This window comes from Lathyrus oleraceus, chromosome 4 (assembly GCF_024323335.1).
Source record: "Lathyrus oleraceus cultivar Zhongwan6 chromosome 4, CAAS_Psat_ZW6_1.0, whole genome shotgun sequence".
Lineage (NCBI taxonomy): Eukaryota > Viridiplantae > Streptophyta > Magnoliopsida > Fabales > Fabaceae > Lathyrus > Lathyrus oleraceus.
In genome coordinates, this window is record NC_066582.1 from 70,325,494 (window position 1) to 70,352,298 (window position 26,805).

The following is a 26,805-nucleotide window of genomic DNA, read 5'->3' on the forward strand; positions in this document are numbered from 1 at the left end:
AAAGATGTACACCATGAGGAAACCGAGGTAGCTCATCCGCCTTCATACGATGATCTCCCTCAAGCTTGGAAGTCTCCCAAAGACCATCCAATTGACAACATTCTCGGAGATATCTCAAAGGGTGTTACAACTCGATCGAAGCTAAGTAATTTCTGTTATCACTTCGCTTTCGTTTCACAAATGGAACCTAAAAACCCTAAAGAAGCCCTACTCGATGAACACTGGTTTTTGTCAATGCAGGAGGAACTAAATCAGTTCACTAGAAATGAGGTTTGGGACCTTGTCCCTCCTCCGCGAGATCATCGAGTAATCGGCACCCGATGGGTGTTTAGGAACAAGTTGGACGAAAACGGGGTAATAACCCGTAACAAGGCGCATTTAGTCGCGCAAGGGTATAACCAAGAGGAAGGCATCGACTATGAGGAAACTTATGCGCTGGTTGCCCGACTCGAGGCTATACGCCTTCTCCTTGCCTTCGCTTGTGCGAAAGACTTTAAACTATTCCAAATGGATGTTAAGAGTGCGTTCCTTAACGGTTACATAAATGAAGAGGTCTACGTCGCACAACCTCCGGGTTTTGAATCTCATGAGTATCCCGATCATGTTTACAAACTAAAAAGGGCTTTATATGGTCTCAAACAAGCTTCTAGAGCTTGGTATGAGCGACTAAGTAAATTTTTACTTGATCAAGGTTACTCAAGAGGAAAGGTTGATACAACTCTCTTCATTAAACGTCAAGGAAAGCACTTGATATTAGTACAAATTTATGTTGACGATATTATATTTGGGTCTACTAACATGAATCTCGTGAGAGAGTTTTCGGATCTTATGCAGGGTGAATTCGAGATGAGTTTGATGGGGGAGCTCACGTACTTTCTCGGTTTGCAAATTAAACAACTCAAAGAAGGAACATTCGTGAGTCAAACAAAGTATTGTTTGTACCTTATCAAGAGATTTGACATGGCAAAAGCCAAGGCCATTGACACCCCCATGCCAACATGTACAAACTTGAATAAAGATGAATACGGTAAGGACGTAAATAGAGGTATGATTGGATCACTTCTCTATCTTACTGCTTCTCGTCCCGACATTATGTTTAGCGTGTGTATGTGCGCAAGATATCAATCATGTCCCAAGGAATCCCATCTAAAAGCTGTCAAACGAATACTTCGATACCTATCCGGTACTCCGAAGTATGGACTATGGTATTCCAAAGGTAATGATTGCTCATTGGTAGGTTTCTCCGATTCCGATTTTGCCAGTTGCAAATCGGCTAGGAAAAGCACTAGTGGCACTTGTCACTTATTTTCAAATTCCTTGGTCAGTTGGCATAGCAAGAAACAAGTTTCAGTTGCTTTGTCAACCGCCGAAGCGGAATACGTTGCCGCCGGTAGTTGTTGTGCTCAAATCCTATGGGTTAAGCAACAATTATTGGATTTTAATCTCAAACTCGAACGTATTCCCATTTGTGACAATACAAGTGCCATTAATCTTACCAAAAATCCTGTGTTGCATTCTCGCACCAAACATATTGAAATTCGACACCACTTTCTTCGGGATCATGTAGAGAAAGGTGATGTTGTATTTGAACATGTTAATACTGAAAATCAACTAGAGGACATTTTCACAAAGCTGCTAGCTACTGAGCCTTTCTTTCATATTCGCCGAGAACTTGGTATTCTCGACATTTCTGAACGGGCGTTATAAATTGCTTGCTTTATCTTATTTCATTTAACACTATAATCTTGTACTTCTAACAAGTTAATGTTGTTGCAAGCACAATTATATTGTTCATCAAGTTATTCCGGCATCAAGGTGATATTGTTCCTTTACCCTTCTCTCTCTCCCAAACTTCATGGCTAAATAGTTGTATTACATGATAATATTGTATATATAGGACTTGTTTCTTATACCATGTCTGTTTGGATGTTTAATGTTGTGTGGCATTCTATTTATGCATTAAACATGTGAGCATATGTGCATAACAGTGAAAAACTGCAAAATTTGCCTGTATGAGTCGACCATAACAGGGCAATGGTCGACGCACACCTCAAAAAATTTCTTTTTTTTAAAATTCAAACAGTATGCGTCGACGCATGCAGAGGGTATGGTCGACGCATCGCACGAAAAATCAGTTTTTCTCTGCAGAAAACGTTCAAACTTCCCATGCATTTACATTTCAAATTCTCATTAAGTGTGCATTCAACCCACTACATTGTGAGTTGTATCTACCTAGTGCCTATTGTCTCTTGGCCTCTCCTCTTCCCAAAACCCTAAATCTTCATCTATAAAAAGGGTAAACCTCCTTCTTGCAAATCATTCTCAAAAACCTCACTACGCCAAAAAGTGCTTTTGGCAGCACCAAAAAGAAAGCGCTTTTTAAAAAAAGCGCTGTAATAGCTTGAAAAAAAATTCGCCTATGTAAAGAAAGCGCTTTTAAGGTAAAAGCGCTCTTATAGGTCTCCACTTATGAAAGCGCTTTTAAGGTAAAAGCGCTCTTATAGGTCTCAGTCTCACATCTATGAGTTTCACACTTATGAAAGCGCTTTTAAGGTAAAAGCGCTCTTATAGGTCTCATGGGTTTCACACTTATGAAAGCGCTTTTAAGGTAAAAGCGCTCTTATAGGTCTCAGTCTCACATCTATGAGTTTCACACTTATGAAAGCGCTTTTAAGGTAAAAGCGCTCTTATAGGTCTCATGGGTTTCACACTTATGAAAGCGCTTTTAAGGTAAAAGCGCTCTTATAGGTCTCAGTCTCACACACTTATGAAAGCGCTTTTAAGGTAAAAGCGCTCTTATAGGTCTCATGGGTTTCACACTTATGAAAGCGCTCTTATAGGTCTCAGTCTCACATCTATGAAAGCGCTTTCATGGTAAAAGCGCTCTCATAGGTCATTTATAAAAATTATAATAAATCTAATATTACAAAATCCCTGACTTTCAGAAATCCCTCTTTCACTCTCTCTCGTTCGAAGCTCTCGCTGCCCTGGAAAAAATTCCACAGAGTACCTGGAAATCTCAACGATAAACACTGCAAATTTGAAAGAGACTGCATTCGAAAGAGAAGGATTCAATACCTGGAAATCTCATTGCGTTTTAAGGTTAGGTTTTCGTGTCTTTCTGTTTTGCCCTAGAAGTCAAAGAATAGGTGGTCGATTTTGGTTTGAATGGACTTGCATTGCTACATTATGGGTTATTTATTTGTCAGTATCGATTATTAGAGTTTGTGACTATGTTTGCTTAATATTCTGTAACTTACCGAAAGTTTCATCTTGTTCTGATATAAATGATATTCTGTAACTTGCATCGCCATTGACTTAGAAATAATGTTGGGAGTTCTAATAGAATCAGTGCCTTTTCAACATTTGTTTAAATTTGCTGAGAAAGTAGGAAGGAATGAACTGATATGTTTGCACCATTGTATCCTCATATTCTAACTATTACTGAAATTTCAGAAAGTGATTTTGATGTTAAATGTTGGATACTCAAATGGAATAACTTTGTCTGCTACAGTGATATATGTGATATGGTTTCAAGAACTTAGAGCAATGTCTCATATTTTGGCAATCCTATTACATGTTGGTTTGAATGAACAGTTAAACTTCAAAATGTACATTCATATTTTGGCATAACTTTGTCTGCTACAGTCATATTTTGGCAATCCTATTTAATGTTGTAAAATGATGTTTTAATATTATGTGAATTTTTAAGATGGTCACTGTAGTGTAAAATGAACCCTGATGGACTATATGTACATTTTTCATGTGCTTGTCTGCAGGTTGTTGAGTATCGTGGTGAGCAAATAGGAGGTCTTGAGGATCTGAGGGAACCATATATGTTGTTTTCTTCCTTTATAGATAAATTCTTGCTTAGCTTTTATTACATGGTTTGCGTCTAATTGAAAACTTCACGTCTTTGCCCATTTCAGGTTCTTACAAAATCGGTACTGCGTCTGAATCTGTTAATGCAGCTTACATATTTTCTAGAAAAGATCTTTCTCTGTATGTCTTTCAGCTTAGATATTATACAAACCCAAAGCATGTGTTTAATCATTTAGTATCTAGAATGAATCATTATGTTCAATTATTCATGTTAAGCTAATGAATCAAGTTACTAAAATATGTTAGTTATGTATGTTGCTTTATTATTTGACCTTGATATGCAGGCCTGCTATACAGATTCCCTGCGCAAGCAAAGCTGCTGTAGCTGTCCGGTTCTGTCCTATATTTTTTAATCTCAAAGCGACAAACTCAGGTACTTGTGCACTTAGTATAGTTCTGTTTACAACCAGTAACTATATACAACCAGTTATATGTGGTACTGTTCCAATTAAACTGCCTGTGTGGGATGTATTCCGTCTTAAATCTATATGACCTCTTACTAGTAAAGATCATGAGTGGTGGCCTAGAGGTTCAAAGTGATTGGTCTGAGCTAATTAGACAGTTTTATATTATTTAGCTCTAGTTATGCATTAGGAAGCAGTTATGATACTTCAGAAAAAGAAATTACACGAGGCATCACTATTATGAAGAGTATCATTCGTGATAGAGATAAAGCAGTAACATATAATGTAAATTGGAATGCTGATAACCAACTAATTGGGTCTAATGCTGCAAAGTTGGCAAGCTACATTGGTACACTTGTTCGTATGCACATTCCAATCACTGCTACAAGATGGAGTAATAAAGAGTTGGGTAGCGCTAAAGATAAGATTTGGACTGAGATACTGGTACAATATATGATTGTTTATATTTTCTTTATATTGACGATAATGTGTTTAAATTACTTATACTAACACACTCTATTCCAATATTTTTTCGTAGAGGTCTTTTAACATTGAAGATACAACTATCCGAAAAAAGTATATACTTCAATTGGCCGGAAAAAGACACAGAGGGTGGAGAACGTTTTTAACAAACAAGTATCTTAAGGACAAAGAAAAATTTTTTGTTGAATATGATCCGGAATATCCAGTGAAGTATGCGATCTTCATTACAGAAGAAGAATGGGTTGCTTTTGTAGCCCAAAGAAGAGACGAAAATTTCAAGAAAGTGAGTGCCACAAATCGCGAGAGAGCGTCAAATCCCACGTATGCATACAAAAAAGGGCGTTTGGGATATGCACGCTTAGAGGAAAAAATTGTAAGTATACAAAAATGCTACGATCTTATTAATTGTCTCAATATGTTATAATTGATTATCTTATTATTTGTGTCAATGCGTAGTTAGACGAGACGAAAAGTGACGCAACATCACTTCCGCCACATGTTTTGTGGAAAGAAGCTCGTGTGGGAAAGGATGGAACTGTTAGGGATGACGTTCAACATATTTATGATGAATGTGTAAGTAGAACATTGTGTCTTTAATTAAATCAAAAGTTTAATAATATATAATTATTTTTTTTATCTCCACTAATAATTTCCGATATGTAAATGAATTTCAGGAGACCCTATCTCAATCGATAAGCACAGCTGAGGACCAGGAGAACAGGAGCGTACTTAGTAGAGCACTAAATGTTCCTGAGTATCCCGGTCGGGTGAGGGGTAAAGGGCATGGTTGTACTCCAACTTCCTTGTATAAGAATCCAAGGAGAAGAAATCCTAGCAATCAAGAAGTGATGGAGACGTTGCAGGCATTACAAGCGCAAGTTCTTCAATTGCAAAAGGATAATGAGAGATATAGGTGTATGGAAAAGTGCAGTTCACAGTTGAAAGAAACTAGTGAGAAAGACAGTATCAATTGTCAAAATAAATTTCCCGAGGTAATTATATATGTTATTTTGAAATTAAAATAGCACATTTATGTTAATTGAAATATATACACATTAAAAGTAACATATTTATTATTGGTTTAGGGCATTTCATCTTGTCAGCTATACTTATCGTCACCGACTTATCGCCTAGTTGGCAAGGGAAAAGTGCACAACACTTCGGGAGATTTACTTCACCATAGACCGCTCCCGGATGGACACCTTAAAGTATCGGTTGATGTTGTATTAGATAAGGATGCGTTGCTACCGATACCTGACATTGTTTCAGAGACAACATTGCTGCGAGATGCAATAGGATCATTTGTTGCATGGCCCTTGGATCTCATTTTCATTGATGATGAGGTATGTTGAATTCAAAAACCACTATGAATCTTTTAGTATTCAAATGTCAATTCTGAACCGTTAAGTTAATTTTTTTTACATGGTAATTTTAGACGCCTACAAAACCCGCATCTAAGGATAAAGGGATTTTGCGGCACAACGAGTCTGTTGCATCACAAAAAGAGGTATATTGAAAGTGTTAATTATATGATCCGAATCAAAAAATGCATGATTTTATAATTTACCTATGTTATATGATTTATAGGTATTTGCTCAAGGGTCACAACAACTGAGCCAGAAAATTGGTAGTCAACAGAAAAACAAAAGGGATCTTCCAGTGACTTCTTTGCCAAAAAAAGGTGCTTTTGTGCCTCGATACCAGATATCTCTTGAAACACTTGTTGACTCATCAGATATGGCAACAGCTGGTGCTATTCGCTTACTGGATATGGAGGAAGATATCTTTGGTTATTCATGCACTGAAACAATCGGAAAAGAAGATCTGGAACATATTTTTCGGCATCAAGAATTAGGCGTCGGTGTTATACACACATACATCCGGTAATCCGATCTATATATTATTTAATTACTTGAACAATTTATTTACACATTTCAATAAAAATAGTCTAATGTTTATTATGTTTTTATTGAAGGTTCTTGTATGACAATTTCATGCGCGGGAATGATCAATTGTCAAACAGATTCCGTTTCGTGTCTTCCTCCCTGGTCAACAAAGCATTAATTTGTAGGGAACCGGATTCATGTAGAGAGTACTTAGTCAAGAGATTCATGGCCAGCAGTACAAACAACTTGTATCTTTGGCCGTATAATTCAGGGTTAGATTTTAATTCTAAGTTTATTCTAATCTTTAATTGTTTCTTTTACGTAAAAAATTTCCATATAAACTTTTGTTTTAATTTATAGGTGTCACTGGTTGTTGCTTGCTATTGATCCTTTAAAAGAAGTGGTATATTTTCTGAATTCGATAGATGGTGAATGGACAAATTATCCGGATATGAAGCAATTAGTTGATACGTAAGTGAGACTGTTCTAAATATTCGTGTATATTTATGTGAGATTGTTCTAAATATATGTTTTTATTTTGTTAGATCAATAAAAGTGTTCCGATCTCAAAGACAAGCTCGAGTACCACGTACTAAATCCAGCAACATTACGTGGATAAAAGTGCAGGTACTTTAATTTTCACAATTTTGCTTATAATAGTGATGCTACTTGATAAGAAAAGATAACTATACATTCTTATTTATTTTTCTATGTAGTGTCCTCTACAGCGCAACGGTATCGATTGCGGATACTTTGTAATGAGGTTTATGAGGGAAATCATTAATATGAATCAAATAGAGATTCCAATCACGGTATGGATTTATAACTTAGGATTTGTTTTAATATTTATCGAATATTTCATATTATTTATTACTTTTAACTAAATCATGCATATTATGTTTTGTTATGTAGTACTTTGATGAATACAAGTGTGCTCATTACACGAGACTGCAGTTGGAACAAATCAAGGAGGAATTGTGTCAATATTTTATTGAGAAAAGATTAATTAGTATATAATGGTTTCAAAATAACATGAATACTTTGATGAAGAATGGTTTCTGGTTGGCAAGTGTATAGTTCTTTATATTTTTAACAGATTAGTTATGACTCCAAATAGGCCGTATAACATATTAGTTTTGACTTGTGTATAGTTCTTTATAATTTTAGTGATATCTTTAATTTCATGGATAGATTAATGTGTTCATTCTTGTGTTGGTTTGCTTTAAAAAATTACAAATGCTTGAATTATGACTCCAAATGTGTTCAGTGCCTATCTATCCTTGTGTTGGTTTGCTTGAATTATGACTCCAAATGTGTTCATTCTTGTGTTAGTTTGCTTGTGTTGGTTTAAAAAATTACAAATGCTTGAATTATGACTCCAAATGCTTGAATTAGAGAGGCTTGATTTACAGGTTTATGGGATTATTCCCAAAAAATATTACAGGTTGAAATGGTAGGCTTAAACTGAAGGCAGCGTTTTGTTATTTTACTAGAGGAAAAGACAGCGCTTTTTAGTAAAAAGCGCTGCTAAAGGTTGTCAATAGAGAGCGCTTTTTACTAAAAAGCGCTGCTAAAGGTTGTCAATAGAGAGCGCTTTTTAGTAAAAAGCGCTGCTATAGGTTGTCAATAGAGAGCGCTTTTTACTAAAAAGCGCTGCTATAGGTTGTCAATAGAGAGCGCTTTTTAGTAAAAAGCGCTGCTATAGGTGGTATATAGACAACCTTTAAGAGCGCTTTTTACTCAAAAGCGCTGCTAAAGGTTGTCAATAGAGAGCGCTTTTTAGTAAAAAGCGCTCTTAAAGGTTGTCTATATACCACCTTTAGCAGCGCTTTTTACTAAAAAGCGCTCTCTATTGACAACCTTTAGCAGCGCTTTTTAGTAAACAAAAAGCGCTGCTAAAACCTATAGCAGCGCCACCTACGGCAGCGCTTTTAAGCGCTTTTAAAGGCCAAAAAAAGCGCTCTCATAGGTCTTTTTTGGCGTAGTGCCTTCACCAAGCTTCACTCTCTACCCTCACAAAAAGCTTCAAAATCATTACCAATGGCTTCCTCATCTCACAGACCTACCGGTAAGAGATCAAGGGAATCATCCTCTGCCTCTTTATCCATTACCGTTGTATCATTAGTTCCACCGGCCCTTGTCGACAGCTTCAACAAAGACATTGGTAAAAGAGGAGTTGTGAGGCAACATGCCTTCTACAAACTCACAGCAGAACGCGTGCATCTCGTAGAAATCATGTCTCTGCTACAGTATCACGACATTATTAAATTCCTGGAATGCAATGCCAAATATAGCGAAGACCTGGTCCGTGTGTTCTACACTTGCCTTCATGACAAATTTCGTGGGCAAAAGTTTCACTCCAGGATCGGCACAAGAAATGTATCGTTTAAGTCTAATGTTTGGAATAAATATTTTGATATGACATTGGCTGCTGATGAAAATCCTCTTGCTGAGGTGACTGATTCTCACACAATAGAAGGATATGAGTTTAAGAGCGCTTTGAACGCTATGCTGAAACGACCCTACCCAGACCACATTGTGAACAGTGATGCGTTCCCACGAACTGTCACTGTCGGTAAGCTGAAAACAGGTGAGCGCATTCTCCAGTGGATTGTGTCACGCATCCTGAGGCCTAAGAAGGGTGGCCTTTTCCGAGTTGAACAGGCTGAGGTTCATCTCATATATATCCTGAAGAATCAGCGCAAAATAAACTGGCCCTACTACATTGCTAGTAGGATGTTCAGTTTACGAGACTCCGGACGAGGAACGGCTCTTGCCTATGGATCTTTTATTCAAGAGGTTCTTACTGCAGCCGACGTTGATTATCCGTCCCTTCCGTATACCTCTATTTCCTCAGATAAAGAATTCAGCCCAAAAACTTTGTCTATGATGGGATATTTTTGGTGTGATGAGCGGAGAATATACAAATTTGTTCGCAGAGGGTATATTCCTACGACTGTTGAAGAAGATGATGAAAGTGATGAAAGTGAAGAAGAAGACCAAGAGGAAAACGAAGAAGAAGAAGCAGGACAAGCATTTGAGCAGCATGATAGTCCCCCACAAGCAGACACTCACGACTACACAAACACCGCTTGGGTTCAGAATACATATTCAACTGAAGAAGATGCCCCCAACCATGGTGGCTGGGGTGAATGGCAACATATGGGCTGGTCAACACAACGCCAATTCTATCATCCGTATCAATATGGTGCTGAAGAATCTCCACCGTCTCCTCCGCAGCAAGAAAACTCTTCTGAACTTTTAGATATGATGCGAAATATGCAACTGGCTCAACAATCATTCATACAAACTCAGGATGAACGTTATGCCCATATAAGTAGCCAGCTTCAAGCACAAAATGAGAGGCTCGATAACCTCTCTACCAGCATGAATGAACGGTATGCATCATTCACTGAAACATTTGAACGACAGAAGCGGTCCGTCGATGTGGGCCTCAAGTATCTAAGTAGTGTTGCTGACCAAATAACTGATGGTTGTTTCGGTCGAGGACGAGGCCATTAGGGCATAAAACTGCATGTGCATCTGTATTTTTGTTGTTTGACTAAACTTATTATCTGTTATGCTTGTTTGTTAATCTAGTTTAATGTTATTTCCTTTTTCAATTTGTTCAGTAATAATATTTGGTGTGATATTGTTATATGATTCGCTATCTCCTGTTGAATATCATGTTATGTTGAATAATCGTTCTTTTTCTCTTTTTGATGTTGTCAAAGGGGGAGAAGAGCATGTACCAAAGCCAAGCCAAGATATTCACAACAATTAACAGTTTGTTTTGCAGTCAGCCTTAGATTACAAAAGAAAGGGGGAGTGTTGTGTAAATATTGCATGTTGTTTCTCTTTGGTTTCACACAGGTTGTCATCATCAAAAAGGGGGAGTATGTAAGGGCAAACTGTCATACAACATACGATCATAGGTTTCGATGATGACAAATGACCACCATGGATGAATCGACATTGTCGATTCCACCTCTACAAAACAAATGCAACATATCATCTATCATATCCTTTTATATGCTCATCTAAACTGTTATATTTCATACAACATATGTGGATAAAATGTGGTAATGACAAAATGCATGAAAACCACAAAAATATGAATTTTTGCAGATTTGCAGGGTTTGAGTCGACCATAGGGTCGGCGCATAACATAGTGCATTTCCCACGGGTCAGCGCATAACATAGTGCATTTCCCACGGGTCAGCGCACAAAAGGCTTGAGTCGACCGCAGGGGTCAGCGCATGAACCACGGGTCAGCGCACGCCGACCTATGGTCGACGCATACTGTTGTGCTTTTCAGACTGTCCAAAACTGCAGGCTATGAGTCGACGCATAGACCTGCTATGGTCGACCGTTCGTGCGCAAATTCAGTTTTTAAGTATTTCCCACTCTGTTTGAAAAGTTGTTAAGTGGGTTGGTTGGTTTGTTACTATAAATAGAAGTTTAGTTACTTGTATCAACCAACATTTTTTGATAATTTGATTCAAGTGTTCAAAGAACAAGAAAAAGTGAAATAGGTGTCCAAGATTCTTCATCTTCATCTTCAACATCTCACAACACATCAACTACACACAACCATTTTTGAAGTGCTTTGTGATTGGTTAAAGGTGATAACGTTCGAAGCCGAGATTGGGGAATCCGGTTCGGGTTGAAGCTTGCGACAGGTTTTTTCTTGAATAAAACCTTTAGGGTTTTGTCCTCCAAGACTGGTTTGATTTTGGGGGTTTTTGGACGAATTCTTCATCAATTTTCAGCTGAGCGAAGGTGATTGAGAAGAGGAAGTCTTGATCAATCTAGTAGCGGATTCAGTGATATTTAAGGGAAGATTTCGGGTTCGATTTGTTGTAGTTGAGATCAGTCGGGCCGAGGGTTTGAATAACTGAGGGTTATTCAACAAAGGGGCTGGAATCGGAGGCCTATCAACAACAATCGAAGGACTTGATTCACCTTGAATCAAGGAACAAGGAGTGGAAGCAACATTCAACGTCTTGAGAGTTCTGTTGTATATTTGCTTTGCAATCCTTGTATAAACGGTTAAACTCAACAGGTGATATCTATTAAAGCAATCTCAATTCTAGTTTTAGAATTGAGGGCAGACGTACCCCGAAGCGAGGACGACGGGGGAACTGCCTCATCAAATCTTTGTCTTCTCTATTTTTTTCAGCATATTTGTTTTGGCTTTAAAATAAGTGATTTTTGTATAAGCACTTTATCAAACCTTGATATTAATTGAGTAAGAAGTTAAAACTCTGTTTTTTGAATCCAAAGTACAATAAGAAATTGTACTAGACTAATTGGAATCACTTACTCAACATAAATATCACTTGGAGTGTTTTCGCACACCAAGTGTTTGATAATTTGCCTACACCAAAATTATCTTAGTTGTGTATCTAGTTTGGTTTGCTCTTTGAATCATTGGAACTAGGAATCCTAGTAAGTGAAACAAATCATTGATAGTGTGACTAGTGTAGTGATTCGTATTCTACATTATCTCTAATCCATAGGCTTGACGCATATCCGGTTTTCCAATAACAGTTCGTTTTAGACTATATTTTCCTCGGCCGCTTCCGCACTTAAAACAAATTTTCTAAACCAATTTTTAATTGGTAGCGCCGACTTAAATTTTAATTGGGATCTATTCAATCCCCCCCCCCCCCCTTCTAGATCCGTGCCATAGTCTAACAGTGGATACCACCTACTTGCGTATGACTCGATCGGGATGATGTAGATACATCAGACATGACCCATAAGCCAATCATTTAGAGTAGAAGGTTATGTCATTCAAGGGACGCGTCTGATAGTAGTCGTCATACGATGCAAAACTTATATCATTTATTGTATTGCAGTAAATAAACACTCTGAAGGGCCCGGTCGCCTGGTTCTTTTTCAGCAGGACGAATGCACAAGCATGTGGCCGATCCTCGGTGTAGTCATCAACATATGACAAGTAGGAGATGCGTGGAAAGTGTTGTATGATCCATGTCTGAAATGGTATAGATGGAAATTAGTAATAGTGTATCACAAGTGTTGTGAAAATGGTACCGTAACAGTAAAAGTGAAAATGTATTATTGTAATCAGCATGCAACTTGTTGTTATATGTTTAGTCTTCCAAAGACAACCTTCAGTTAACTTTCAACACAGGTAAACCAAACAAGGGCTCCGTACCTATACTCATGAATCTGGTTGAAGTCAATGAAGTATATAAGGTAAACCACATCGATGTGATAAGCACTTTGTCCACAGATATGGACGTGCCAACCAAATACATGGGGTATGACCTCAATGCACATGCTATATGATGCATAACCTATGAATAATCACCATTGGCCTCTACTGTCGTAGTTAGCTGGTATATATACAGTTTTTCCAGGAATGCAAATTTAGTATGACACCCTCTAGTGTCTTCCAGATCCTTTAGGGCATCCTATAGGTCAGCTCATAAATAAGTCACCATCATATCTAGTGCATCATGTCTAATCATTTTAGAGTGGTCTAATAATCTTCTCTTTATAGGAATATGTAGCAGGGATGACACATCATCTAGTGTGATGGACATCTCTCCATTCGGAAATAAAAATTTGACGTCTCTGAGTGACATTTCAACGAAAGTTGACAGCATGTCATGGTTAATAATAGTCTAATCCATCATGCATAAATCTCGCTGCCTAGATAGATATATGACACCATGAAAGCAGTGTTCCTCATGTTGTTGCTGCCTCACAATCTTTCTACCACGGTTGATGCATTTTAAAACATCACATTACTACAAAAAATATATCATCGTCAAAATGTTTGAATATTATAAGACATGTATTTCAAAGAATAAATACAGATAAATTTTACCTTTTCGTCTCACACATGCCTAACAACATGGTTTGCATACAGAGGCAGTAGTGAAGTATTAAAGGGGCCTCCTCCAAATTCCTCAGGAATGGCAACGTCGACAACAAGTACAACAATCTAGATTGGTGGGGCTTTCGAGGCAGCAGCAGGAGACACCTTCCTCGGGGAAAAAGAAATCGTAGACACTTGAACTCTAGAAGTTGACCTTTCAACATCAAATGAACTAGTATCAACCACTTAGATTGAATGGAGTAGAAAAAGCACTTGTAATGATAAAAGCACTTGCGGATATTAGAGAAGCTTGAGAAACTTCAGCACTTTGTATATTTTGCTGGAAATAAGGAAGAAAGAATGTCTGATGCATATTAGGCTAAAAATCCATCCGAAAATATGTTTTCGTATTTTATTATGGAGATGTATCTCTATATTAAATTTTGATAAAATAAAGATGTGATTCTTACAATTCTTATGAATAGATAATGTGGAGTAGAATAATTTTTCAAATTCTAAAGATATTTTTAATTTTTTAAAAAGATGAGCACCACAAAAGTGCTGCTGATGATAAATAAACAAATATTATGTGGTTAATAACCACTGATAATTTATCATTTATATATTAATAAATTAATATATAATATTAGATTTATTAATAATTGATATTACTAAAGTAGACAAATTCGACTGACTGATTATATATCACAGATTCATTAGTAGTATTAGCCTCACATATACAAGTTGCAAAAGGACAACTTTCAATCGTCTTCTAACATCAAAAGGAATTACCAGTGAAAAGAACTTGTTCCTGAAGCAAAGTAAACGAATAAACTACTTTGAACGCGTCGTCAATACATCTTATATACTTTTAGAATACCAATTTCCAGTTATACTTTTCCAATACATAATTCCCTAACTTTTTCCTATGGAATACATAGTTTACTTTATACTGAAAACATAGAAGAATTATTATTAACATGGAAACAAATTTAGACAAATCAATGAATCAAATCAACATATCTTGGTAAAGTACAAGAACATTAAATACACATCTATTATGTTTCATTTTGGCGACGTGCAGCTGGAAAAGGATTAGAAAACCTGGTTGAAAAACTTGGAGGCAAATATTCTTCATCTTCACTTTGTGCTCCACTATTGAAATTTAGAGCATAACTATGTTCATCATATTGAAACCTATTCTTTTGTTGCTTTTTTCCATATCCACTTATTTTTCTAATAAATGTTTTCCACTTAGGACCAGCAATCACTTCTGATGTTTCCTTCATCTTCTTCAACTTCTCCATCATCCATGTATCTTCTCCTCTAATTCCTTCACTCCTTTCATCTAGTAGGTGTTTACCTTCTTCGTCGTGGCGTCGCCACCATTCCGATGTGAAAACTCGGAAGAATCCGCACCCGCATCCGTACCCGCTGACATCTTCAAAATCTTGTTTGTTTTCCATTTCCATCACCAATGGTCTTCCCTCGTAGACAGACATGTTTTTGTATTTGTTTTAAGATTTGAGGTTTGTGCCGGCTTTGATCATTGAGAAAACATTATAAGAAGATATAGAAGGAAAGGAAGAAAAGTCAAAGAAACCGTATGAGCCATGTTTGAATTTTCAACATGTATATAGTAGAAGGTTCCAAGCAATATCCTCGTGCTAGTTTTCTTATATTAAACGCTTTAGACGCTGGTTTTACTCAACAACAACATATTATTATTAGCATATAATTAAAGGGAAAAGTTATAGATGAGAAGTGGAGTAAAATTAATTAATATTTTAATTTTAATTTATATTAGAATTAAATTTCATGCTGGCCCACCCTGAAGGGACAAAGCATGATCCAAACCGTGGCATGCTTAGATATCCATTTAAACAAGTTACTATCAAAATATGAACATGTTCTGTTTCTTTCTACTTTTTGCCCAACAAGAAATGAAACATATCATGATTTTCCTGGAAGATTGCATGTAATGATCTTCTGAAATCTTGCAATATACAAACTTAACCTTCCTTCCCAATGATATGCATTAGTGAGTCAAATACAAAAATCTGATGTTAAAGCATCCTGCTGTACAGTTGTGGAAAAGTGCATTGAATCAAGAACTTCCTTGGGTGAGAAAACTGCATCTCTGGAGCGATTTTTCGTCCTGTTTTGCTGCTATTGGGGTCTACGATAAACATAATAGAAATCATTTGTTGACTTGTGTGGACAAAGGAGAGGGTTGTAGCTGTTGATTCTGGCGTTTGCTTGCCATAGAACGTAATTCATCAGCTATGTCAGTGAAGGTGGGCCTCTCTGATGGCTCTGAGGACCAACATCTCTCCATCAACACACTCCATTCCACGTCACAAGATTCGGGAATTGGAGGGCGCAAAGTGTTGCTCACAATACCACCTGAATTATATTGGGAAAACACAGATGGAACTGTCAATAACTCAAAGGCAAATAGTTAAATTGCAACTGCAAAGTCAACCATGGATTACCTATAATAGCACCATAGTGCAAATCAGCGTATGGCTCTTCTCCTGTTAAGAGTTCCCACATCGCAATACCAAATGAGAACACATCAACCTAAAACAAAGACATATCAAAACACAAACATAACAAGTTTAAAGAGTGTTCAAATACAAGAAAACATATCAGAACAAAGGTCATCAACCTTTCAGGTTAAGTAAGAGCATAGACCTTCTCTGAAACAAGGCTACTGCTTCCATTCAGCAGTTCTGGAGCCATCCATGGTAGAGTTCCTCTCACACCTCCAGAGATCAGAGTCTGACATTTTACTTTGGATAGACCCAAGTCACCAACCTGATATCAACAGCAAGCAAATATGCAATTTTTAAACAAACTGTTATGGAATCTATAATTGATTTCTGCATGCTCAAACTTTAGTTTTATCAACCAGAAAGCAACTACGACTAACAATGAAACCAGTTAAAGGAAAATTTTGGGGAAAAGATTTATGGACCATTTTTGTTTTTTATGTTTATGTAATTTTTTAGAGTCTTACAGTACAAAATTGGCACAGAATTTTATACATATTTTATTGCCACTATATGGGAAAAACAATATCAAACAATCCAATCAAATCCAAATATGTTTAAACGGCTTTGATATAAACATTAACCAGTGCAGATGGTTTTTGAACTATAGAAACTGAATGGTTTAGCAGGGGTTTCTACTTCCTATGTCATACAAATGATGTCAATTGGACCGAAACACTTCTTATTTATGACAAGAAAGAAAAGTTTGGAAGTTTATAACAACCAAACCAATGAAACATAAGTAGGATTTGTGACAAACAAAAGAGCAACATTATACTCCATATTTGTAAAGTGATGAAAGAATTGCATACCAGATCTTAACGTTTCTGTCATCTATACATTATATAAAGTTAGTGCAAGCTAGACATTAAATCCAACTTAAAATTATGAGTTTATGGGTGCTTCCTAGCTAGCGCCGGATAGATAACCTTATGGTATGTACAATCCAGAGTCCTGCAAATTCACTGGTGTTTTTTCTATGTTTAGCGGGTCTGGGTGTGTATTAGCATCTTCATCAGTCTTTGACTCATCCTTCAAATGAATACTTAATGTTTCCTGTTGTGTTCTTGTTCCGTCTAGCCACTATAGTGAAAATTTAGTCACCCACCAAAACTTCTTCTATATAAATATTAGAGTTTGATCTATCTCATCCTTACAAAACCGGCTTGTAAGGTGAGGGATGTCTCTATATAAACTCTTTCAATGCTCTATTAGGCTTGGTGCGTGGATATTAATGATGGGCGGTCCATATGATCGGATTGATAGGCTCATACCATATTTGAATTTGGCCTAACTCATCCTCACAAAACCGACCTGTAGAGGAAGGATTGCCCCCAATTATAAATACAACACAGATCACATGTCTAAGCAATGTGGGAGTAAATTCACCCCTTCAAAGCCAACACAATGAAGGTGTTAGGGAGTGCAAGACAAACCAAAGTGCCGCAGTTAAGGCGACTATAGGGGCGGACCGCAATTAAGGTGGAAATTTCAACAATAAGCAACAATTCTACATTAATAATCAAATATGACTAGACCCTTTAGTAAATAAAATCATACTGACATCATCACATTCACATGATGCATAACCAAAACCTTTAGCACAGCCAACCAGTACGAGTAAACCCAATGCATGTTTAACTTGACAGATTTTTCTAGAGTCATTCTTTCGGTAAATAGTCAATCTAAAATATCATAAACCGTATATTTAGTACTTTTGATGGACCACATTCCCCTTAATCAAGAAAATAAGCAACATGATCAACATAGCTCATTAGATGCCCTAAAGGGAATCCCCTCAGCACATTCCGAAGACATCAATCATCTGCTCTATTACAGCAGCACAGAAGTAACATAATTGCTAGAATTGAATTATTAAGAATCTAAACGATCACAGTGTACTAAGTGGGCATCAATATCAAAGATTTAAACCTTGCATATTGGGCGGTGTGGATCTCGGAGATTCACTAGCAAGTTGTCACTTTTCAAGTCAAAGTGTACTATGTTTTTTCCATGCAGGTATTCCATTCCAAAGGCCACATCCATTGCAATCAAAAGACGCCTGCGCTTGTCTAGATTCCTGATATGATCATATCAGCATCATGATTAAATAAGGATAATGAATGCACATGCACATTCTAATAAATGTATGCACACACTACCTCTCATTCTTTTGCAAGGCAGTTCTGAGAGAACCATTAGCCATATACTCAGTTACTGTAGCCACCGAATCTCCTGGTCCATCAAGCACCACACCATAGAAAGCAACTACATTTGGATGGTGCAAATCAGCAAGCTTGATTGCCTCATTCCAGAAGTCGTCTCTCTATTTGATACATAAATAGAGAATCAACGTAAGTTAGTTTCTCAGTCATCGATGAGAGTAAGAAAAAATGCAAATCATAATCATTACTAGTAAAACACGGACCATGCGCTCTTGCTCTGAAGGCTTTCCAGCAAAACATCGATCAGTTATTCTCTTGATTGCAACATCGGTTCCCCTCCATTTTCCATGATAAACAGTCCCAAAGGTACCAGAACCCAACTCTGTCAGCTCTTCAAGGTCACAGTTCTTTATAATCTTGTAAAGTTCCAACAACAAGATGTTAGCTCAGGTGTGCTGACTACAAAAAATCATAGAAGAGAAAACATAAAATACATTCAACCTGCAAACGCCCAACACCCGATGTCGGAAAGCCAAAATTTCCCTTCTCAGGAGGGTTGCTCTTGACATCCTAAATGGGAAAAATAACAATTTATAATAATACTAGCAAAGTTGCATTGAAGGGGAGAGTGGCATAAAAAGATATTTTATTTTTGGAGACCATCTGGAATTATAACACACAGAAGCAAATGCAAATGTTGAGCAATTTATAAACAAAATCACCTGAGTTATATCTCTACACATTGCATCTATTGCATTATTTTGAACATCACCGTCCTCAATGTTTTTGCGACAGGAAACATCTCCGGCTTGCAAGTTAGGATTTGAAGGAGCACATGGGTGCAGAACAGAAGCTGCTACATCTTCAGCAACAACTTTAAGTTGTTGGTCTTCGGTTGAAACTTCAATAAGCAAAGCAAAACAAAATGAGTATGTGCTACGAGCAACACAACCTTCTATAACTAGTTACATATTTTAGACTTTTAACAATTTGCAAACCTTTGCCACACCAACCATTTTCAAAAGTTAAATTCTGTTTGAATGACTCAAAGAGGTCACCATCCAATTGTGCATCCAAATTAGATTTCTTGTAGGTTCCTGGATTTTCACAAAAGTAATCTTTATGAGAATAGGTTTCTTTCTCCAGTTTAGCTTGGCTCAGTATGGAAGATTGAAAGAAGGTACCGTGTGGTATACTCCAAGGATCCTGATTGCCGAAAACTGAGTTTGGAGAATCCTGCATATCACAAAACATGAAAGATGGTGATGATGTAGATGATGTTGAATCATTCTTGTGATGGTGTACAATATTTGATTGAGTAGCACCCGACACAGGTGGTTGTGCAATATCATTGTCTTCCCCTGTCCTGGAATTGTGCCTGTATAAAATCTCCTTAGAAGAAGATGGCTGCACACCTACCATCTTAATTTTATCCGCATCAACTATCAATTTTGGTGTGACAAAGTTGTTGTCCAGAATCACCTCTTCCTCTGTAGCAATCTGACTTTTGTAATCTAAAGATTTATCAACTGGAAGTAAACATCGATCATTACTTACATAACCATCAGCATTGTGTATCTTGAGAATGTCATTCCTTCCATCAACAGGTCTTACATAGCCCTGCCTAATCCAATTATTTACTGCATCTGATTTAGAAACGACACCAGTAAGCTCATTTGTGTACTCTTTGGAAGATCCTTGGGCAACACACTCCGGAGTATGTAAAGTCATTTCATCAACTATAGGTATATCATTACTAACATGTCTATTCGCGTGTTCGTCTTGTTTAACCCAGGCTTCAACCGGCGCCATATGCTGGCGGACAACATCATCTGGATAAGAAGGTGGTGTCGTTCCCATGGTCCCAAGCCCATCCCTAGAAGAATGTTTTCTATCTGTCCTACCAATTGTTTCCTGGATAAATGAATTCATGGAATGGTCAAATTCTTCTGGCTTTTGAATAAAATTCCTCCCACCTTCATGCTGAGGTTCAAAATTATAAGAAATCCCAGTATTATCAGTACAATTTCTTACTCCATTATGAACTTCTAATTTGCTAATGTCACTTGGTCTTGTGCTAAACCCTTGTTCAACAACACCTTCCTTCAAGGGTGATGCCACCATAGGTGCAACCCTCTTTGTTGCTTGAGCTTTTACATTGTCATCCATTGGAAAACTATTATAACTTGGGCTTGAATCAGGAACTGGGCCTGAACCGCCATCGTGCTGATCCGGAACCACTGGATCTGAATGAGCATGAGGCAACTTTTTCTGACACATAGAACATTCCTCAACTCTGTTGATTTTCTCTGGCGTTATTACTTGTTGAGGTAATGTCCCATCAGAGAAAACAACATGCTCTTGTGGAGGAACCTGAACCCAACCGCGATTACCTCCAACTATGACAGATGGAACTTGATTAACCGGGACCTGATATGTATTGTAGCTGTGTTCTGCAGGAAGCTGGACAATCCTTATTCCTGATGTATTTTCATCACTGTATTGGTTCAAATGATTATGTTGAGGTTGTACCAATGGTTGTGGTTGGATGACATTTGGTCTTATACCAACGCGAGAAGAAGGTTGAGTCATTGTCATTTGTGCTCCGGGGATGACCTGACGGAAAGCTAAACCAGGCGTAGTATTATTATGAAACTGGTGTTGGGCAAAAACAGGCCCAGTCTTTCCTAATAGCTGAGAATTTGGGAACCCCGTCTGAGGAGGCAAGTGGACATACTCTGCATGGTTCAAATAAGGTGAAGGTGGTGGAATTTCCATTCCAGATTGGTGCAGTTCAAATGGTTGTTGAGAGTATGTAACCGGTGCTGACTTTTCTAACTCAATCTCATTCTGAGTATACGAAGTGCATGTTGGACCAGTCTTAGCGGCAGGCATGCCAAATGGAACACTAGAAGAAGCACCCGGGTAAACTGGTGTGTTGGACTCAGAAGCCGCCAAATTCACACTTGTATCCGGAGAAGCAGCCACGTACTCTCTAGGCGATAACACGCAGGACGCCGAATCTCCTTGACCGGCAACTGGGCTATCAATATTCTCTATCCCACTCAAATCAGAATTCTGTGTAGAAGCTGCACTTGTAATACTCTCCTTCCTCTTGAACCCACAACAAACCCCATACCCATCTATAAAACCATTCACCGCATCAAAATATTTCTGTCCCGTATCCTGCAAATCCCCGGACTGTGCTGCACCAGAAAGATCAACCTCTGAGAGAGGGAACAAAAATACCCTCAATTTAGCAGAACCATCCGGAGATCTCTCAACCAATTTTCCATACTCCTCCATCATATTCTCAACATCATCCGGACAAGCAACTGAAACTAACGCATCAAGATCCTCCTCGGGTAACTGATACTTAATAACCACAGGTTGTCCATAAGTATCTACCATCTTTAGCACCAAATCATTATAACTCACATCTTTCTTAACACTAATTATCCTTGTCTGTCCTCCAACATATCTTAACATTCCGTCACTAGGCCTAGGCAATATCTTCCCACCAAAACTACACAGAAATTTAACTTTCCTCCCAGAATTCGAATCATCCCCGGTATCATCAGCCACTCTAGTTCCACCATGAGCACCATAAGAAAAACCACTTACATTCACAGGTACACCATCATTACAAACATTATGCAAACCAGTATTATTATTATTACTATTACTAGCCCTTACCCAACTTCCCAAATTCAAAGCATTCCCAGCAACAACACGGTTCCCATAGTTTAACCCAATAGAAGGAGGACTCACAATGGGGCGAACGCACCAAGTTGCTGACGCGGCACCGGCTGGGGCGGAGGTCGGGTAGAAATAATCGGAAACGGAATCAGGAGTGGGAGGCGTGGTGACGCCTGCCGGAGAAATGAGAGGCTCCTCCACCATTATCGGAGCCACATTCAATACTCGCAGTTCTGTAGGAGCGGAATTTTGATCAAACGCCATAGCTAAAAAAAACTATCGATTGAGATAAAAAAAAACTAAGCAATAAAAAAATTGAAATGAAGATCGCAGTAAGAGTAAAGGAAAAATGAAAGAAAGAAGAGAGAAGAAGAATGGTGGAGTCTCAGATTTGGAAAAATGAAAATGTAAACAATCGTTTGTGAATCTCATGCCAAAAATAGGTTCCATTTACAGTGCCGATTTTTCTCTGTCAATAGCCAATGGAATGAAATTTTATTTTATTTTTGAAAATTAGTTATTGTTATTTTTTAATAGTCGTCCATGTCGAATTGTAAGTGATGCTATGCTAGTACAGTTGAAGGAAGATTGGAAAAGAAAGGCCCTTTGGTTTAATGTTTTCGCGGGTAAGTGATGAGTAGAAAACGGCACCGCGCGGGAATAGAAAGAGGAAAGAGACAATGTTTACACGCACGTGTATTTTCTTTTTTAACAAAAGAATTTAAATATTATTCTGAGCCAATCAAATATAAAATAAAATAAAAAGACTCGATTCAATGTTAATTCATTCTAAACTATCCAATGTATAAAAGTCTTCACTCATGATAATGAAGGTACACTTTCAGAATATTCATTTTTAATTACACTCATCTTGAATTCTGAGTTGACTTGAGAGTTTGAGTATTAACCTTACAAATCCATCTCGCGTTGTTGTGTCGAAAATCAACACCATCGATTCAGAATTCCTCACCATCGATATACATGAATTATGGTTTCATAAAGGAACTATGGCGTCGTGTTTGGGAATTGACTATTTATTCCCGCATAATTTCATTGATGAGATATCTCGGAACTGGGAGAAAAAGATAATCAACTAACACATCTCTATGAGGATATCAGTTGAATACTCTGATCTTATGATTCCGTCTTTGTTCGTCGACGATGAGATCCCCAACACCGTGAAATTCGATGATGATTTGTCATCATAAAAACTCTCCCAAACGACAAGTGATATCGAACCTCGAAACGAGGATCAAGTCACATTAGTTTGTTCGAGAAAAAATAAGTCATAGAGAATCCTGAGTTCGGAGTTACCAGTGTTTTTTGCAGTCTTCGTCATTGGCGAAACACCTACGAGATACCTCGTGGACGGTGAATTTCCCGTAACAACTTCCGATCTAGCGTAGTCTAGCAGTCAAATCTCCGACAATCAAATATGAATATCGTAGGAATTTACATGATTGCAGCACAATTTCAAGAATCTCATTATTTACATCTAACCTAGGATCATCATGCATATATCAATATGAATAATACAAAGTATAAGATTATATACCTTTGATGCATGAATCCACAGAAGTGTTAGCTTCCAATTGAGATCTTTGAGAACGTCAAGCAATGTTCCTCTAGTGTTAGTCCACGAACGACAACCGGGTCACCATGTATACTAGTATGGAAGGAGGGAACAAGTTTTTCTCTTTACTTTTGTAGCTAGGAAGAACTGAAATATGGAGGAAGAGAATGCAAAAATAACTTATTTCTTCCTCATCAGTCTTTTTAATATCATTTCTCTTCCAATCTATAACCTCCCAATATAATCCTTATGTTATTGTGTGACCTCATATGATCTAATAATATTTGCAGTTGGTCCAATCTCATTGTCCAATAAAACATAATTGGCTTCTAGCAAAGCATTATGATCACCTAACATTATCGAATATTTTATCTCCATAAATTGTCCAATTATATTTAGATTATTACACTTGATCGGAGAAAAAAATCCTTCAATCTCCCACTTGTCTAAGAAAAAGTGTGTAATCTTCAAATTCCTTAAGTCACTCAATGTCCAATTTGATGATATGATGACATCCAATATCACCCATATCAGCCTTCAAGTCATTTATTGAAATCTAAGTTTGAATTGTCGAAACAAATTATTAACTTCTTAATCCATTTAAGAAGCCATTAATTTTCTAGTTCTCGCTCTTCAAGAGGCACGAGACATCAATCTTAACCTTTTAGGGGGACTTATCTAATATTGTATAACCAAGATTCCCACATAATTCTTGGCAACCCCGATCATTGCCTTTATAGCTTCATTTTTTGACACGATGTTTTGCAATGTCAAAAATATACCAATCCTCAAATGAGAATAATTTTATACTAATTTCTAAGGAATCCACTATATATAATAACGAACTCTCAAAACATTTGTTGGTGAATTCTTAGTGGGTTTGTCCGTGTGTATGAACTATACATGTCTAAGTAATTGACTAGACACCTCTCTGTCCCCATATCAATCAACATACAATCTAGTCCATGAAATTGAATAATTCAATGTCCAACTTAATGATTCAAACTAGGACTAAAGTTCGTTATAAATCATGTTCACTAGATAGGGTTTCATTTGTCAAATCACGTATTTGACAATCCTATCAAATGTTATAGATACTTTGGACATATTATTTAATATTAAACCAAGATTAAATAAGATCATAACTTTATTGATAAATGTATACAAAACATAATCAAGTGTTTTGCAAATGTGAACTAATTAAAAGTAAATAGTACACAATCAAATCCACTCACCAATATGCTTAAGCTCTATAGCCCTAATATGACTCCCATGCTTGAGCTGAGGCAATGATTTAGTTAATGTATCATGAACATTGTTATCCGTATGAACTTTATTAACTATTACATCCTTTCTCTCAATGATTTTTTTGAATGAGATGAAACTTTCTAAGTACATGTTTTCACCTTTGGTGTGATCTTGGTTCCTTAGACTGATATATGACACCATTATTATCATAGTGTAAAACAATGTCATATCTAACACTAAGTACTACACCTAGCTCTGAAATTAACTTCTACATCCAAATTGCTTCCTTTGTTGCATCTGCTACAAGAATGTACTCAGTCTCTATTATAGAACCTACGACATTGCTTTGCTTTGAACTCTTCCAGCTCACTACTTCTCCATTTAGACAAAATATGAAACCAGATTGAGATCGGAAGTCATCTTTGTCAGTTTGGAAGATCGCGTATGTGTAACCCTCAACAACCAATTCACTTTTACATATATACACTAAGAAATTATCTTTATTCATTCTCAACTACTTCAAGATATTCTTAGTTGAACTCTAGTGTGTGTCACTTGGATTCGATTGGAATATGCTACACATGCTCAAAGCATATGAAACATCTAGACATGTACAGATCATGGAATACATAATGGATCCTATTATAGACATATACGGAACATTACCCATTCTCTTAATCTCATCAACGTCGGAAGGACATTGAGTTTTACTAAGCGATGTGCCATGTTGTATGGGAAGGAATCCTCTCTTGTATTTTTCCATCTTAAACTTAGTAACAATCTTATCAATATAAGTTTGTTGGCCAAGCCCAATCATCCTCTTATATTTATCTCTTAAGATCTTGATGCTCAAAATGTACTTAGCATCCCGAAGGTCTCTCATAGAGAAACATTTTTTAACCATCCATTGACTGACTCAAGCATGGGAATGTTATTTCCAATGAGAAGTATGTCATCCACATACAAGACCAAGAAGACTATTTTGTTCCCACTTTCATTCTTGTAAACACAAGATTCATCTCCATTTTTGAGAAAATCAAATTGTTTGATTGCTTCATCAAAACAAAGATTCTAACTTAGGGATGCTTGCTTTAGTCCATAAATGGACTTCTAAAGCTTACATATGCTTCTAGGATTTTCTGGATCCATAAAAACCTATGGTTATGTCATATGCACGTCCTTTTTCAAGAATCCATTCAAGAAAGTGGTTTTGACATCCATCTGCCAAATCTCGTAGTGATAGAAGGTAGAAATCGCTAGGAGTATCCTATTGGATTTAAGCATTACTACTAGAGAAAAGGTTTTGTCATAGTCAATACCATGAACTTGTATAAACCCTTTTGCAACCATTCTTTCTTTGTAAACATGAATGTTTCCATCCTTGTTTATTTTCACTTTGAAACCCCATTTGAAACCAATAGGTGTAACCCCATCGGGAAAATCATCCAAGTCCTATACTTGATTTTCAGTCATGGATGCCATTTCAGATCTCATGGCCTCAAGCCATTTTTTGGAGTCTTCACTCATCAAAGCTTGTTTATAGGTAATAGGCTCCTCAAATTTTAAAATCTTATTTTCAGATTTTTCGGTCAACAAGAAATCAATAAACCTTTTAGACGAATTTCTTGGTCTATTAGACCTACGAGGGACATCAAAAGGAGAAATTTCCTTCTCAACAGATTGAGAATTTTCGCAAAAATTATATTTGAGCAGAACAATAGAAGGCTCATGCATTGAATTCACTTCCTCCAATACATGGTCAGGCATGAGAGAAGATTCATGCATTGGGTGCACTACTTAATATCAGGCACTTGTGCAACTACCTCTAACATAGACTGAATTACGTCCATTTTTTGATCTTCTCGAACTTCTTCGAGAAAGATATTAGTACCACTTGACTGTTTGGAAATGAAATATCTTTCCAAAAAGACACCACGACGAGAAACAAATAATTTGTCTTCAGTGCGGTTATATAAGTAATAACTCTTGGTCTCTTTGGGATAACCCATAAAAAACACTTAACATATTTGGAAGCGATTTTATCATAGAGTAAACAT

At 37.1% G+C, this 26,805-nt stretch overlaps 2 protein-coding genes across 4 annotated transcripts; both read right to left on the minus strand.

Annotated features, from left to right (window-relative positions):
- Nucleotides 1–14,343: 14,343 nt before the first annotated feature.
- LOC127073446 (uncharacterized) lies at nucleotides 14,344–15,201 on the minus strand. The gene has a single exon (XM_051014596.1). It carries the CDS (start codon nucleotides 15,008–15,010, stop codon nucleotides 14,567–14,569), a length of 444 nt encoding a protein of 147 aa, XP_050870553.1. The 5' UTR covers nucleotides 15,011–15,201; the 3' UTR covers nucleotides 14,344–14,566.
- A 78-nt stretch (nucleotides 15,202–15,279) lies between these two features.
- Nucleotides 15,280–22,529, minus strand: LOC127073445 (uncharacterized). Of its 3 annotated transcripts, none has more exons than XM_051014595.1 (10): nucleotides 19,413–22,528; nucleotides 19,242–19,325; nucleotides 18,951–19,129; nucleotides 18,730–18,798; nucleotides 18,492–18,644; nucleotides 18,226–18,389; nucleotides 17,996–18,143; nucleotides 16,206–16,328; nucleotides 16,004–16,091; nucleotides 15,280–15,914 (listed from the first exon to the last, which is right to left on the minus strand). In XM_051014595.1, the coding sequence occupies exons 1-10, from the start codon at nucleotides 22,189–22,191 to the stop codon at nucleotides 15,709–15,711; spliced, it is 3,993 nt and encodes a 1,330-aa protein (XP_050870552.1). In that variant the 5' UTR covers nucleotides 22,192–22,528; the 3' UTR covers nucleotides 15,280–15,708. The 3 variants fall into 3 exon arrangements, with proteins under 3 accessions (XP_050870552.1, XP_050870551.1, XP_050870550.1); XM_051014594.1 differs by having other exon boundaries at nucleotides 19,227–19,325; XM_051014593.1 differs by having other exon boundaries at nucleotides 19,227–22,529.
- Nucleotides 22,530–26,805: the final 4,276 nt, after the last annotated feature.

Coding starts and splice junctions, on each gene's coding strand:
- LOC127073446 (XM_051014596.1), bottom strand. CDS start 15,010: ATGTCTGTCTACGAGGGAAGACCATTGGTGATGGAAATGGAAAACAAA.
- LOC127073445 (XM_051014593.1), bottom strand. CDS start 22,191: ATGGCGTTTGATCAAAATTCCGCTCCTACAGAACTGCGAGTATTGAAT. Junction 18,799..18,950: donor TGTGTAGAGATATAACTCAG/GTGATTTTGTTT, acceptor TTTCCCATTTAG/GATGTCAAGAGCAACCCTCC. Junction 16,092..16,205: donor GTAGCCTTGTTTCAGAGAAG/GTCTATGCTCTT, acceptor TCTTTGTTTTAG/GTTGATGTGTTCTCATTTGG.